Genomic DNA, 13,738 nt, shown 5'->3' with positions numbered 1-13,738 from the left:
AAACTCAAAATAATTACGTAATTTTCGTGATTTTTCCACTATTATTTGTCAATTTTTAAACTTTAAATGCTAATAAAAAAAAACTGTGACTAAGGATTTTTAATATTTTTCAAATGTCATTGTAATAATATAGTAGGAGCCTTGTATTAAATTTTCAAGTATTTTTACTCAACAAATAAAGTTTTATTGACATTCATAGAAAAGAAACTAATTAAATTGGAAACTGAAATTGTCCGTAAACAGCTCAAAACAAATCAAAATATTTTGAAAATTTTATCATGTATAGAAAATGGAAATATAAACAACCAGTGAAAATTTCATGTATCTACAGTTATTCATTTTAATGTTACACCAAAAACCAAAATCAATTTTCTCGAAAACAGATTTTGCGTAAAAATTCTCGTTTTGCCTTAATTTTTCTTTTTTTTTAAAAAGAAAAGGTAAAGGTTATGAGGAATCTTGTATTACATTTTCAAATCTTAGATTTAAAAAAAAAATTTTCATGAATTTCTAACTCAAAATAATTTGCGAATTTTCGTCATTTTTACGTATTTTGTCAATAATTGAACTTTAGATGCTTATAAAAAAAAAATTGTGACTATGGATTTTTAATTTTTTTCATCTTCCTTTGAAAAAATATAATAGGAACCTTCTATTAAATTTTCAAGCTTTTTTAACCAACAAATACATTTTTATTGATATTTATATAAAAAAAATAAAAAAAAATGGAAACTACAAATGTCCGTAAACCACTCAAAATAAGTCAAAATATTTGGGAAATGTTATGGTGTATAGAAAATGGAAATATAAACAACCAGTGAAAATTTCATGTATCTACAGTCATTCGTTTTTAAGTTACACCAAAAACCAAAATCAATTTTTTCGAAAACAGATTTTGCGTAAAAATTCCCGTTTTTCCTTAATTTTTCTTTTATTTTTCACGGCGCTTTTGAAAACTATTGGAAAAATTTTACTTTTGACCCTTCAAAGTACCAACTAGATTCCCTTTCCTATCAGAAAAGGTACTGTTGAAGAAAATCCAAGCACTTTTACTGTCCTAAAAGGTGATGACAGACACAAAAATAAAAAAAAAATAAAAAATACACATCATTGTAATATCAATACATTCATCGTTCCACTCATAATCTAAAATAGTTTTAAAAAAATCAAAAAAAAATCTCACACATCATTGTAAAATCAATACATTCATTGTTCCACTCAGAATCTAAAATGATATGTTAATATGTACCTAATACATTTTTATTTAGAGCATAATTTTGTCTAGTATCTTGATTTTATTTATATTTCATAACACAAGTGTTTGATTTAATAACTATACCTATATTAAATAAGTATTTTAGTGTTATATACCTGGGTTATTTTTATCAATTCACTTTATAGTTTAAAGTAATTTGTTGTTAACAATAAAATTGTGTCTGTTTTCTGAATCAAAAGGAACTTCAGAATCTACAACTGAAAACTCGACAAAATTAGTATTTGTAATCGAGGTTATTTTAATCAAGAATATTGACATTGATTACATTAATATGAGAAATGACACAAACCAATATGATTGGACAATTTCGTGCACTTACGATAAAAAGGTATCTAATTTTAAACACTGAAAATCTTAAATTATCCGGTAAAACACGATCCCGTACAACCCATCGGCGAACGAAATTGTTCACATTTTAAGGCACACGTTTTGTACCTAAGACTTTAGTGCAATGTTGCCAGATTTCCATAAGGTTACATAGGTATTTTGCTATTTGACTTAATTATAGCGTTTTATATTGCATACATCATTAAATATCTTTAAGTTGACAAAACTACCTATTGGATACGCAGCGGCTTTGCCAAACATATTGCGACTATGTTATCAAAAATATTAAAATTTATTGAATTTTGTTTTTAGTGTATTTGATATACACTATATTTATTACTTGGCAAACATTTTACGTACCTAACTATTATAGTAATATTTATATAACATACAACAACGATACAATCATTCTATATCAGATAAGTTGTTGTATTGTATCATATTATCTTAATTATCGCTGTTGTACGTTATACAGTTTACCTAATCACCAGTCGGTGACCTCGTAATTTTGTGTTAGTATAAATTGCGGTGTGTTATAGAAATCAAATTTTGAAATAGTCAATATGGAAAATTTAAGTTTTTACTTAAAAGAAAAACGACTGGTTTAACTTAATCTCCATAAATATCAGCTTATAGCACTTAGGTGTCTGTGCTATTATGTACTAATGGTTTATCTTACATTCTTGCTTTACATACAGTCAACTCGCGATATAACGAATATCGATATAACGAAAATCTTGATATAACGAATAAAACTACCGGTCCCTTGAAAATATCGCGGTATAATATAATTTCGATGTAACGAACTTTCGATTTAACGAATTTTTTTCTCGGTCCCTTGAAATTCGTTATATCGCGAGTTGACTGTATTAGATTCGTTATTGCATTTGGTAAAAAAATGAACAAATTTATATTACCTACCTATTAGGGTGAAATGTCTCGGTAGTACATTATCGTGTTGTGTCTGGTCGATTTATTATCAATGGCACTATTATATTATATAAATGACCAACCCATATTGAATATACAATTTATAAATATATTATTGAAAATAATAAAATATGGCAACATTGCACAGAAAGTCGTAGGTACGTAAAAGAGTTTTTTGAGTTATTTTGACAATCCGTTGTTTGATCAAAATCAAACGGAATCGAGTTCCCAAAAAAGTGAAAGTATGACATTTTGCGTTACTGAAATTACTGACATAATACATAATATAAAACATTAACACAAAATGTTCTACTTACTGAGCACTGTATATTTTGAGGCTTGGATTGCTTTCAAGCTTTGGTTAAATTATGGTTTTTGAATAGCTCACAGGTATTACACTGGAAACAAGTGTTGTAGACTATAATGATTTCCTTTTTATCAGTTCAATACCACACCAAATTCAACCACCTACTATTTTACAGAAATCAACAGTCGTATCAAGTAAATATAATTTTTATATGTATATATATATATACTAATCATCTGTTGTATTTACTTGTTAGATTCAAATGTTACCAACCAAATGGATAGTTCAACACCAAATTTGAATTACCATGCATTGTTTGAACTCATGACAGCCAGTCAAGTATTAATATCTAATCAAATACAATAGGAATTACTATAATATACAGACTAAAATATTAACTACTTACTCATTTTGCGTAGGATGTAATCAGAGAACGATTCGTGGATAATCATTCGAATGAGTTATTAATTGAAAAAACAATTGGACTAATAAATAAAATAAAAGAAATAACTACTCTGCAAGATACTACCACACACATTTTAAATAAAGCCATGGATAATAAAAATGAGAGCCGTCATGTATTAACAGAGCAAATTTTATTTGTGTATTTGTGTCCTAACGTCGTACATTTATTTACAGAATTTGGTGGATGAATTAAATAAACAGGTCTTTAGTTTCCTTCAACTTCCACGTAAATCAAATCTGAACGTAAAGCAATCACGGATGTCGAAAAAGAAGTCACGTGTCGCGTAGATGTAACAAATCAAACTAAAATAATATTCCTAAATATAATTTAATAATACATTTGTATATTTCAAGTGTATATTCCAGCGATTATCGCATTAATTTTGATATTTTTCTTATTTTCTTACCTACATAAAATACAAATAGTATTAATGTTCTAATCATTATTGTTTAATAACCTATTTTCAAAATATAATAAAACCAAATCTTATAGGCCATTGAATGTGGATGAGTTTCAATTTCGATTTTTTTTTTTTTTTTGTGGGGTTAGGTGCAGACAATTTTTTATATAAAAAAGATTGGTTTAAATATAGTTCATCATAAGTGTGGTGTATTGATTTCGTGGGTATATCACATTTTAGGCTTTTGTAATTTGTAGCAACCTTCAAACAAATTACAATTTTAATACATTGGGGTTACGTCTCACTAGTGTTTGAAGTATGAGAAATATTTCAATGTTTTGTGAAATATTGGATTTTTATTAATTATTTCATTTTTATTTTTTAAATATTATTTTGTTTTATATTTTTATTATATATAAATTATAATTATAATTTATATTATTTCATGTGAATCGTTAGCAAGAAAACTATGATCTTTATAATATATACCTAAGTACTGGTTTCCTTTTACTGTTTCTTTTTAATATTTATTATGTTTTTTGTTTTATATAATTATAATACATGTTAACATTAATAAGAAACAATAATCTTCATAACATAACATATATGATAAACGTTATACCCAAGCGTTTTTTTTTAAATTTATATTCCATTTTTATATTTTTATTATGTTTTTTTTATATACAATTATACAAATACATGTCATAAGGATTCTCGATCAAGAAAACTCTGATCTGATTTTTAACATATAACTATATAAGTTACCACGTACATGGTACATATACAATATACCTATCTATTCCTTATTTATTTTACATTTTTACATCAAATAATAGGTACAGCAAAAAAATACAATATTATATTATTAAACATTAAAACTAAGAAAAAAATGTGTGTTAATGACTAATGAGGTATTTAATTTATTTAGATTAATTATTTAATATTTTACAAGACAAAACTACAAAAATAATGATAATTGAAATATTTCACACATTTTGAAATATTTCATTTTTTTAAATTTCATGAAATTTTCAAACATTACGTCTCACGTAATACGTCCACGGGACATTGAAAGAATTTTTAAATTTTTCTGAATTTTTTTTTTTTTTTTTTGGGGGGGGGGGTATCGATCCCCTCAGTACAGCTGGGTACGCCACTGATTATTAAACATTAGGTATTTATTATTTAGGACACAATTATGTAGTATAAATAAGTGCGATCGGAAAACTAATAAAAACACAGTTTATTATAGTGATTATTAATTATTGAGTCAATGTAATATATGTTATTACAATTCTTTAAGTTTATGATATATTGACGTTGTTAGGTTAAAATAATATGATTTATTTTATTCTAATTGTTATTTCTAAAAAAAATTTGAGAATATTAAGACTTAAATATAACATAATATTCAGAATTGTAGACATCATAATATGGTTTGAATATTTATTATATTATACTAAAATTATAATGATAATTTATAACTATCTAAAACAATAAATTATAAATGTATAGTTACATTTTGGTTAGTTAGTTATGTCAATTATATACTACACCTTACAAGTTACAAGGGTAGTATGAAATAATTGTAAACGTATTATAATAATTTTAGATATTAAAATAAAGATTTCTGATCGTAATATATTGAAGGTTCCGGTTTATGAATAGGTTCTTTCAGGTTCAGTTCCAGTCCCTGAGTTAAATCGATATATTACATTTTAATTGTAGATGAAAGAACGGTTTTGAGACGAATTTAGAGACGAATGGATCAGCTTTTATGTTTATAACTTATAAGGATATTATTCTATATTATTGTTAATTTCTTGATTTAGTATGTTAGACTTAATATTCAGAAAAAAATTGCGTACAAGTCAGTATCTTAGAATAGTATTAATATAGGTCCATAGTATAAATGGTTTATAATAGTCTAAACATATCGAACATATCAATATGTATATAGAAATAATGTTGGGAGGCTACAAATAACTACGATTAATACTTTTTATATTCTAACACGTAACTTACCAAAGTCATTACTTTTTGTTTATCACCTATGTGATTTTGCAAAAATTTGACTTTTGAACGACCATATATAAATACTATTGTGACATTATACTAATACCATTTTTATTTCCAGTGACTACGACTTATAAAAAACCTTGTATCTATTACATTTTCAAGTCTTGGAAATTCAAAGAGAAAACTCTATAAATGTTCAATTGTCAAATAATTGCAAATTATCATGTCTTTAACAAAAATTTGAACTTCCCACATAAAAAAAAATGAGATCATGTATTTTTGATATTTTGATCTTACTTTGTAACTTGTACCTTCAAATTTTTTACCGTATTCATATAAATTGAAAAATAATTTCAAATGTGACGAATAGCTCAAAAAAAGTCAAATTATTTTGAAAGTATTATTTTCAGTATTTTGATGAAAATTGTATGGCTGCATGCTTATATTCTATTCTGAATTACAACAACAAAACTAAATTCTTCCAGCTGTTTTCGTTAGTTTTTTTTCCTAATTATAAGATAATTAAAATATCCTATTTTTACTTCCCAGAGTACTGCATCACACTTCCTTCGTTCTTCCAAACCAAGTGGTTATCGATATTTATACCCAATCCTATCCAGTTAAGGATAAGTTGATTACCTATTCTCACTATACCTGCACAAACCGGTCTAAACCGGGTTGTTAGGTACTTTCTGGACTGATATATATACATTTTTCTAAGTTGTATTTTGCAGGTCCTAGAAACTTATGACCTGCTTCCATAAGCCAACACAATCGAACATCATATAGCAACATAAACAAAGGTTTATTAAATGTTTAAAATAGTAATAATATTATACAGTACACTATACCCTATTCTTGATGGGTAACATATTGAAGATCACATGAACACACAGAGTGTCCACGAGTTGGCACAAATTAATTATTATGATCTATCTATAAGGTAGATTATTATGCCTATATGCCAGTATATTGTAAATACCTACTTATCATCAAATTAAGTTGTTATAATAGCAGTTTATAATAAATTAAGGATATACATGAACTATTTTCTTAAATAAGTATTCAAGATTAATAGTTTTACAAAATTCATCAAAATCATTAAAATTCGCAAATTATTTTGTAGTTAAACATTTTTGAAATACTGTAACCAAAAACTCTAAAAAATATAGAAACATGTTTTTTTATTATATTTATTTATATAATTTTACTATAGAACATTTTAATTTTTAATTTGGATGAAATTAGATATTTTAATGAAGAATAACGGTTTTAGTTATTTTATAGTAATTTAATAATATCATTCGTTGGTACTTGAAACTATTAAAGAATATTAAACACAATATTCAAATAATTCAAACTCTAGGTACCGTAGTGGTAAAATAAATTTCTTCAATTGCAATACCATAAGGCATAAGATATACTTGGCAATATAATATATAGGCTGATTTCGATCAGAATCGTTTTGCGTATACAATTTTTTTATATAATAGAATTCAAATTAAACACATCCAAGACAGTGACGCACTAGACACCTATTAAACAGTAGAGCGGTGCCCACCTTTTTTTACTTTATAATAATTATAAGAAAAAGAGATATTGTTTATATTGGTATTTTAATGGATTTTACATTTACAGAGAGGTAACTACATATAACCTATGGCCATAGAAACAGAATTTTAAGATCAAAGAACAACAATAAATAAATAGATACCTACAACATTTTGCTGGCAATTGTATCTGCTGCATAGTAGGTGTCTCGAGAGGTTAGATAACGAATGTATTAAATTTGAATTCAATGATATAAAATTATTGTTTGCGCAAAACGTTCTGAGAGAAGGCGGTCTGTCAGCCTATATTTAATATTACCAAGTATATTTATAATATTATTGCTATTAAAGCAATTTATCTTATTATTAGACACTTTTCCAAAAAAAATATAATTGTGTGTACACTGTACACAATATAATAATAATTAATAATATAGGTACGGACTTAAAAGATTTTAACTTTTAAGTAGGTACCCACGAATAATATGTTTAAATTACAACAAAATAAGGAGCAACTAAATAATCATTATTTTTCGATTAAATATCTAGTTTTACATTTTGAATCCTTAGCTATAGTTAAACAATTTTTTTTTAAATTTTTACAAGCAACAATTTACGAGGAACCTTGTGTTAAATTTACAATTATTTTGACCGAGCAAACAATTTTTATCGACAGTATAAAACTCAAAATTTTCTGAACCCTATAAATAGTTTAAAAAGAGTAAAAATTTTTTTGAAATTTCATCGTGTATGGAAAATTGCCACGTCAATATTTGGTGAAAATTTAAAGTATCTGAGGTAAGTAATTTTTGAGTAACGCCAAACAAACTTAATCGATTTTTCAAAAAATGTTTGGTTTTTCCCGAAGCTTTTTATTTAAATGCACCAACTATACCTATTCACTTTCCCGTCAGAAAAGTTACTAAAGTTGAAAATCGAAGCATTATTTCGACTAGGTACTTATCTTGTAAAAATACACAAATAAATATTTTAAAAACATGCATCATTGTAAAATCAGTGCATTCATCGATCCGCTAAGAATCTAAAACATTCATATTATAATATTATAGAGACTATAGAGTATAGAGTTTGAATTTCGATGCATTTTGCAATGTTTTTCAGAGCGATAGCAATGCAATAGTCGTTTTGTTCGATAACCCTTTCATATAGGTATTTTTGAATAAGAATTTTCTATTTTGCAATTGTTGACAATTTTTAAATGTTTAGAGCATTTAAATGTTTTATGCCATTTAACATTAAAATCCATTTTTTTTTTTTTAATCACTTTTTATGATTTGTACTCGTTAACAAAGTTTTTATAAGTTTATAACTCAAATGTACATATTACTATTTATTATTTTTTGAACGTATTCAGTATTTCATACGACGTCATTATCGAGATAACGAGCGGTTACAATAATATTAAATCGCTATAATAATTCCCCGTTCAATATTCCGTCTAGAAAATGTAAAATCGATATTGATGCGTGACGGTACCCGTCACTCAGTTGTCATGTATATAATAGTTACTCACTTTATACTCATCTACCAAACACGTGTAAATACCTAAATTTGTTCGTTCAAAACTTGTTTAAAATAAAAAAAAGTGAATTTTATAGGTACCTACATTATTTTAAATTTTTAGTACACAGAAGCATTTTTTAGTATCTACGCGCTTTCGATGGTTTTTAAAGGCATTAGTGTATTACATACCCAGTCCATACTTACAACTCGACAAAATTCACTTAGGAATACGTGCCTATATATTATGTCTATTATATTATAATGAATTATAAAGTATTAAATAGGTAATAGGTACCATAATATCAAAATCTACAGTATTATCTATAAATTATTATTATATCGTTGGCAGGTACGTCGTATTTTAATCTAAAATAATATTTTTAGAAAAACTATTTAGACGTAAGTATTATATGAGCACCAAAAATATATCAACAAAACTAACTCTGAAAAATATCTATAAATTACGTCTAGCATTAACGTTTTCCTACTAGCTGAATTTGTTATATAATATAAAAACCTACATAACAAATTATTATTAACATTTTACATTTACAGCCTATATGAATACATTATATTATATTATTATAAGCAACAATAAAAAATGTAAGATTCAAAAATATTATGAAGAAAAATACTGCGGATTTTTCATACTTCTTGCTGAATGTATACAGATGCGAGTCAATTGATGTTTTGAAAGACAAAAAAAAAACAAAAGGAATTCTTACTTTTATTCTCGTATTATATTATTCGCTATGAAGTCGTCAAAAAAGCTTATAATAGTGGTGCAGATATTAAAGCCACTGAACCGCGGACACACACGGGCACAATGTATCGTGAAAACAAAATACATTTTTCGTACACAATGTGTGTGAGGAATCATTTCACGTCAATGATACGCCACTGTTCTACACCTGAGGCGAGTACTACTATATATGCGTGTGCCTATAACCTCCACATTAATATTCTCGACACGTCTCATACCATTCAAGAAACAGCCAAGCGTGGCCGCGCGCCGGTTCAAAGTTTTAAATAATATTTTTTGTGTTCCGACGACGAAATTATAGCTTAAAATATGTTTGTAGTATTAAAACAACAGTTTTATTATACAGTTATTGACTTATCGAAATAATAATTAATAATAAAAATTACGGAGAGAATGGCAGAAATACTCAGTAAATATCCCTCTTAAATAAACTCAGAACTGTGCACTGTGTAGTTATGGGAAAATAGGATGTGCATACAATATATACGTATTTATCTCTTTTTTTACTTGTATATTATTTACTATTTATTTTATTATTATAAAATAAATAGTTATTATTTTTTTATTATTTAATATTTATGTGTTGCGCACGCACTCTAAGTTACTACCTCCTCATAAATATATATTTATTATTATACAATAAATTAACTTACCCTAATTAGTAATTAGACTGCGACTTGTTAGGTACTCGACGAGCGAAGGAAGAAGAAATAGGTTTAATATTGATTTACTTATAATTATTGGTATTAATCAAGAATACAATTAATATATTACAGATATTTAAAAAATTACATTTATTATTTAAGACACACAAATATTATACTGAACATATATTATATCCCTCATCACGCATGACTAACGCCGAGGGCACACGCAAGGAGAGTGCTGTTGTGTGGATCGGTCCGATGGTCGACGGGTGTCGTCCGAGCCGATGAAACAGTTTATTTGACAAAGAAAAGGGTACAATAATAAATGACCAAATATTACAATATAAACATCTGTGTGGCTGTATACACAATTTTATAACATATATGTTAGGGTTATGATGATGACACTCTTTTTAGAATAGTCTGTTTATGAAGAGTGGCAGTCATTACAACTGTAAAATAAAAACATAAAAAAAATTGAAATACCCCTGACATCAAAAGAATTGAGGAAATAATCATCATCCGAGGGTAGGTCTCTCCCTAGTATCCCACTTCTACCTCATCAGAAAAGAACCAGCGTCCAGCAGCAGCATGTGATATTTCCAACGAATTACTCACAATAGTCGTGCATATTATCATAGTGATCACTGATCAACAACCCCAAATGTACAGAAACCCGCATAATCCTAAACAACCCTCTTTCTCTACGCCAAGCCCCCGACGAAGAGAACACTTCAGCATTTTTTCACCATCAATCTATAACATAAATAAAATTGTAAATTGTAAACATTGTAATAAGGACAAAATGATTAGAAATATTATTTTCTAATTGTTAATAATTAATGTAAGCTAAACATTTTTGTAGTTAGTTAAAGATATATTTACCAGAAAAAAAATAATAATAACTTCTATATGATATTGATACCAGAATTCCGTTTCGCAAAAAAACAATTATCGTCTATAATTTAAATGTAGATAAGTTGAACCAAAATGTATTATTTTTCGATTTAAATTCTTCAATTTACGTTTTTATTTTATGTGTGTATAATATTATAATGCACTTTGACTATTTAACTGTGTATTGTGTATATTTTTATAAAAAGTTTTCTCCACTAAAAATATAGTATAATACCTATACCTATAATACCTAATATAATATACCTATTTATTTACCAGGCCTTTATTATAAGATAATTAATAATGATATTAAGTAAATTAGTGGTAGGTACCAGTTGAACCACGAACACCAGTGTAACATGTTACAACTTGCGAGATAACTCATAACAGCGTGACTTGCATTTGAAAAAAATTCCGTTTTATATTATTTACAATTAAAATACGTTACACAATTTTTGCGTTTATCGTTATTTAGAATTAAAACGTTACACAAGTTTTGCGTTTATCGTTATTTAAAATAGTGTTAATAATACTTAATACCTATAAATTTAAAAACTACTAATGCGGGTAGGTAATGGCCCGGATACGGAATCTAATATAATCAATTCTTAGATTGTTTGCATGAAATTAAATGATTCTACTAAATCAATAGACTTTTTAAATAAATAGATATTACAATATTTCGTTAAGCGTTATTTTTCGTTTAATGATATTCTATAAATTACGTTTTATGTTATGTTTTGTTTTGTGGCATTTAATTATTTTTGATTATCGCTTTCCATCATAAACGTTTACAAATTTCAATAGTTTTTTCTGTCAAATATAACGTTATAATAACGTTTGCAAGCCCAGGATAATAATGGATTATTTTGAAGTATCAACATTCTACAGTCAAGGAAGGGCGTAAGGCGAACATTTAGAAAAAACCTAATAAAAAGCACCCCATTCCCCAATAAACATAATATGGTTATGCCAGTTTTTACTAATGTTTCACGGAGTAAAAGACGGAAAAGGAACGCATAAAAAAAAACGTATAAAACATATAAAAAGTAATATGCCTATACTGTTGACTAGTGACAAAATTTATCCGACGACAAAACTCTTAAAATATACATATTTTAAATGAGATAATTTTTTTTTCCAGCAAACAACAACTGCCTAGTGTCTTATATTCTCCGTTACTATTCTAATGAAAATGAACCTTATGTGGTCGTGAACCTACCACCTACCAATTAAATATATTTTATGTGAAAATACGAAAAATGTCTATATTAAATGACAAACATGCATGAAATCAATAAATTAAATAATAGATTAACTCAGAATTGCTTTGTCATTTTATGCTGTTCTAACGTAGGCTACTACTTATTAAATGCGAACCACCAATATTTTTCATCAGTAATTTTTTGACAGTAAAAATAAACCTATAGGTAGGTACCTATATTATCTAAAATATCAACATAGCAAATATGTCACACAAATAAATCAACGAGTAATAGTTTTAATTTATGTTAATTTTATCAACCAAATAGTATATTAGAATGCGAGTTATAATATACCGCATATACTCATTTTAAGAACAGACACGATACTAATCACTGTTAAGGTCACAGATGTTGTTTGTTAATTAAAATGTTGTACCATATGTTATTACTATGGTACAACTACAACAATATATTTATAGCGATCGCATCGACAGCCTTTATCAGAGTAATTATAAGGGGTCTGTGAACTCTTTTTTTTTTATTTTTAATCAGTGGAAAAATCGAATACATCGATCAATTATAGAAACACTCAAACTTTAGTACCTATAACAATGCATTATTAGGGGTGATATGTTTCAATTTTAAGCAAACATCTCTCTCTCTTCTCATCTGTGGAAGGGGGGGGGGGGTCAATAACCAACTGTACACGTGATAGTAGACGTAGTAGTAACCATTTTCCTCATATTTTATTTTTTATCCCATTCATTAATTTTATTTTTTCTTAATATAATATGTATTATAATAAGTATAATATTATTATATTAGGTTCCCCTCTATTTTTTTTTATTTAAGTATCATTAAATGTTTTTTTGTGAATAAAAATCATGAACATTTAATACAAGCTGGCTACTCATAAATAAGTGTTGTTCTTACATCAATTAAAACATAATCACAGTTTTCCATGAATTTACTAAGTTTAAACTATATAAAATTTACCAAAACCACAAACATTTGTAAATTATTTTTTATTAAACATTTTAAATGTTAACACATAAGGCTTGAAAATTGAATATAGCATTCTTCATAAGTTTGTATTTCTGGAATTTTAAAACAATTTGTATATTATTATTAACTATAAACAATTCCATTTTTAAAATATTCAGAATAATTTTAACTTTTAAGCTAGAAATTTTAACACATACCTATTATATTCGACATAACGTTCTACGATATGTCGTTATTGACATCTAAGTTAATAACAGTTGGTAAAATTAAATAAAATCTAAAAGTATGTAATATAAATCCAAAATAAATACTCATCGATACTTTACAAAAACGATAAACGTAAATAGTAGTTCCTAACCTGCAATGCCCTAGACCAGGGATGGTGAACCTATGTCACGCGTGTCACTCCGTGACACGCCGGT

The 13,738-nt window shown here is 26.7% G+C and overlaps 1 protein-coding gene across 1 annotated transcript in view; it reads left to right on the top strand.

Annotated features, from left to right (window-relative positions):
- Positions 1 to 4,059, top strand: part of LOC100569340 — a 9,436-nt gene extending 5,377 nt beyond the window's left edge. The window contains exons 11-15 of the mRNA XM_029490192.1: positions 1,456 to 1,604; positions 2,917 to 3,034; positions 3,097 to 3,179; positions 3,260 to 3,418; positions 3,480 to 4,059. Coding sequence (XP_029346052.1) covers positions 1,456 to 1,604; positions 2,917 to 3,034; positions 3,097 to 3,179; positions 3,260 to 3,418; positions 3,480 to 3,593 — 623 coding nt within the window. The 3' untranslated portion in view covers positions 3,594 to 4,059. The remainder of the gene's footprint in view (positions 1 to 1,455; positions 1,605 to 2,916; positions 3,035 to 3,096; positions 3,180 to 3,259; positions 3,419 to 3,479) is intronic.
- The last annotated feature ends 9,679 nt before the right edge of the window (positions 4,060 to 13,738 follow it).

The sequence above is a fragment of the Acyrthosiphon pisum genome, chromosome X, assembly GCF_005508785.2.
Source record: "Acyrthosiphon pisum isolate AL4f chromosome X, pea_aphid_22Mar2018_4r6ur, whole genome shotgun sequence".
In the NCBI taxonomy this organism is placed as follows: Eukaryota; Metazoa; Arthropoda; class Insecta; order Hemiptera; family Aphididae; genus Acyrthosiphon; species Acyrthosiphon pisum.
The sequence above is the reverse complement of the archived record's forward strand: the minus strand, read 5'-3'. Positions and strand labels throughout refer to the sequence as shown.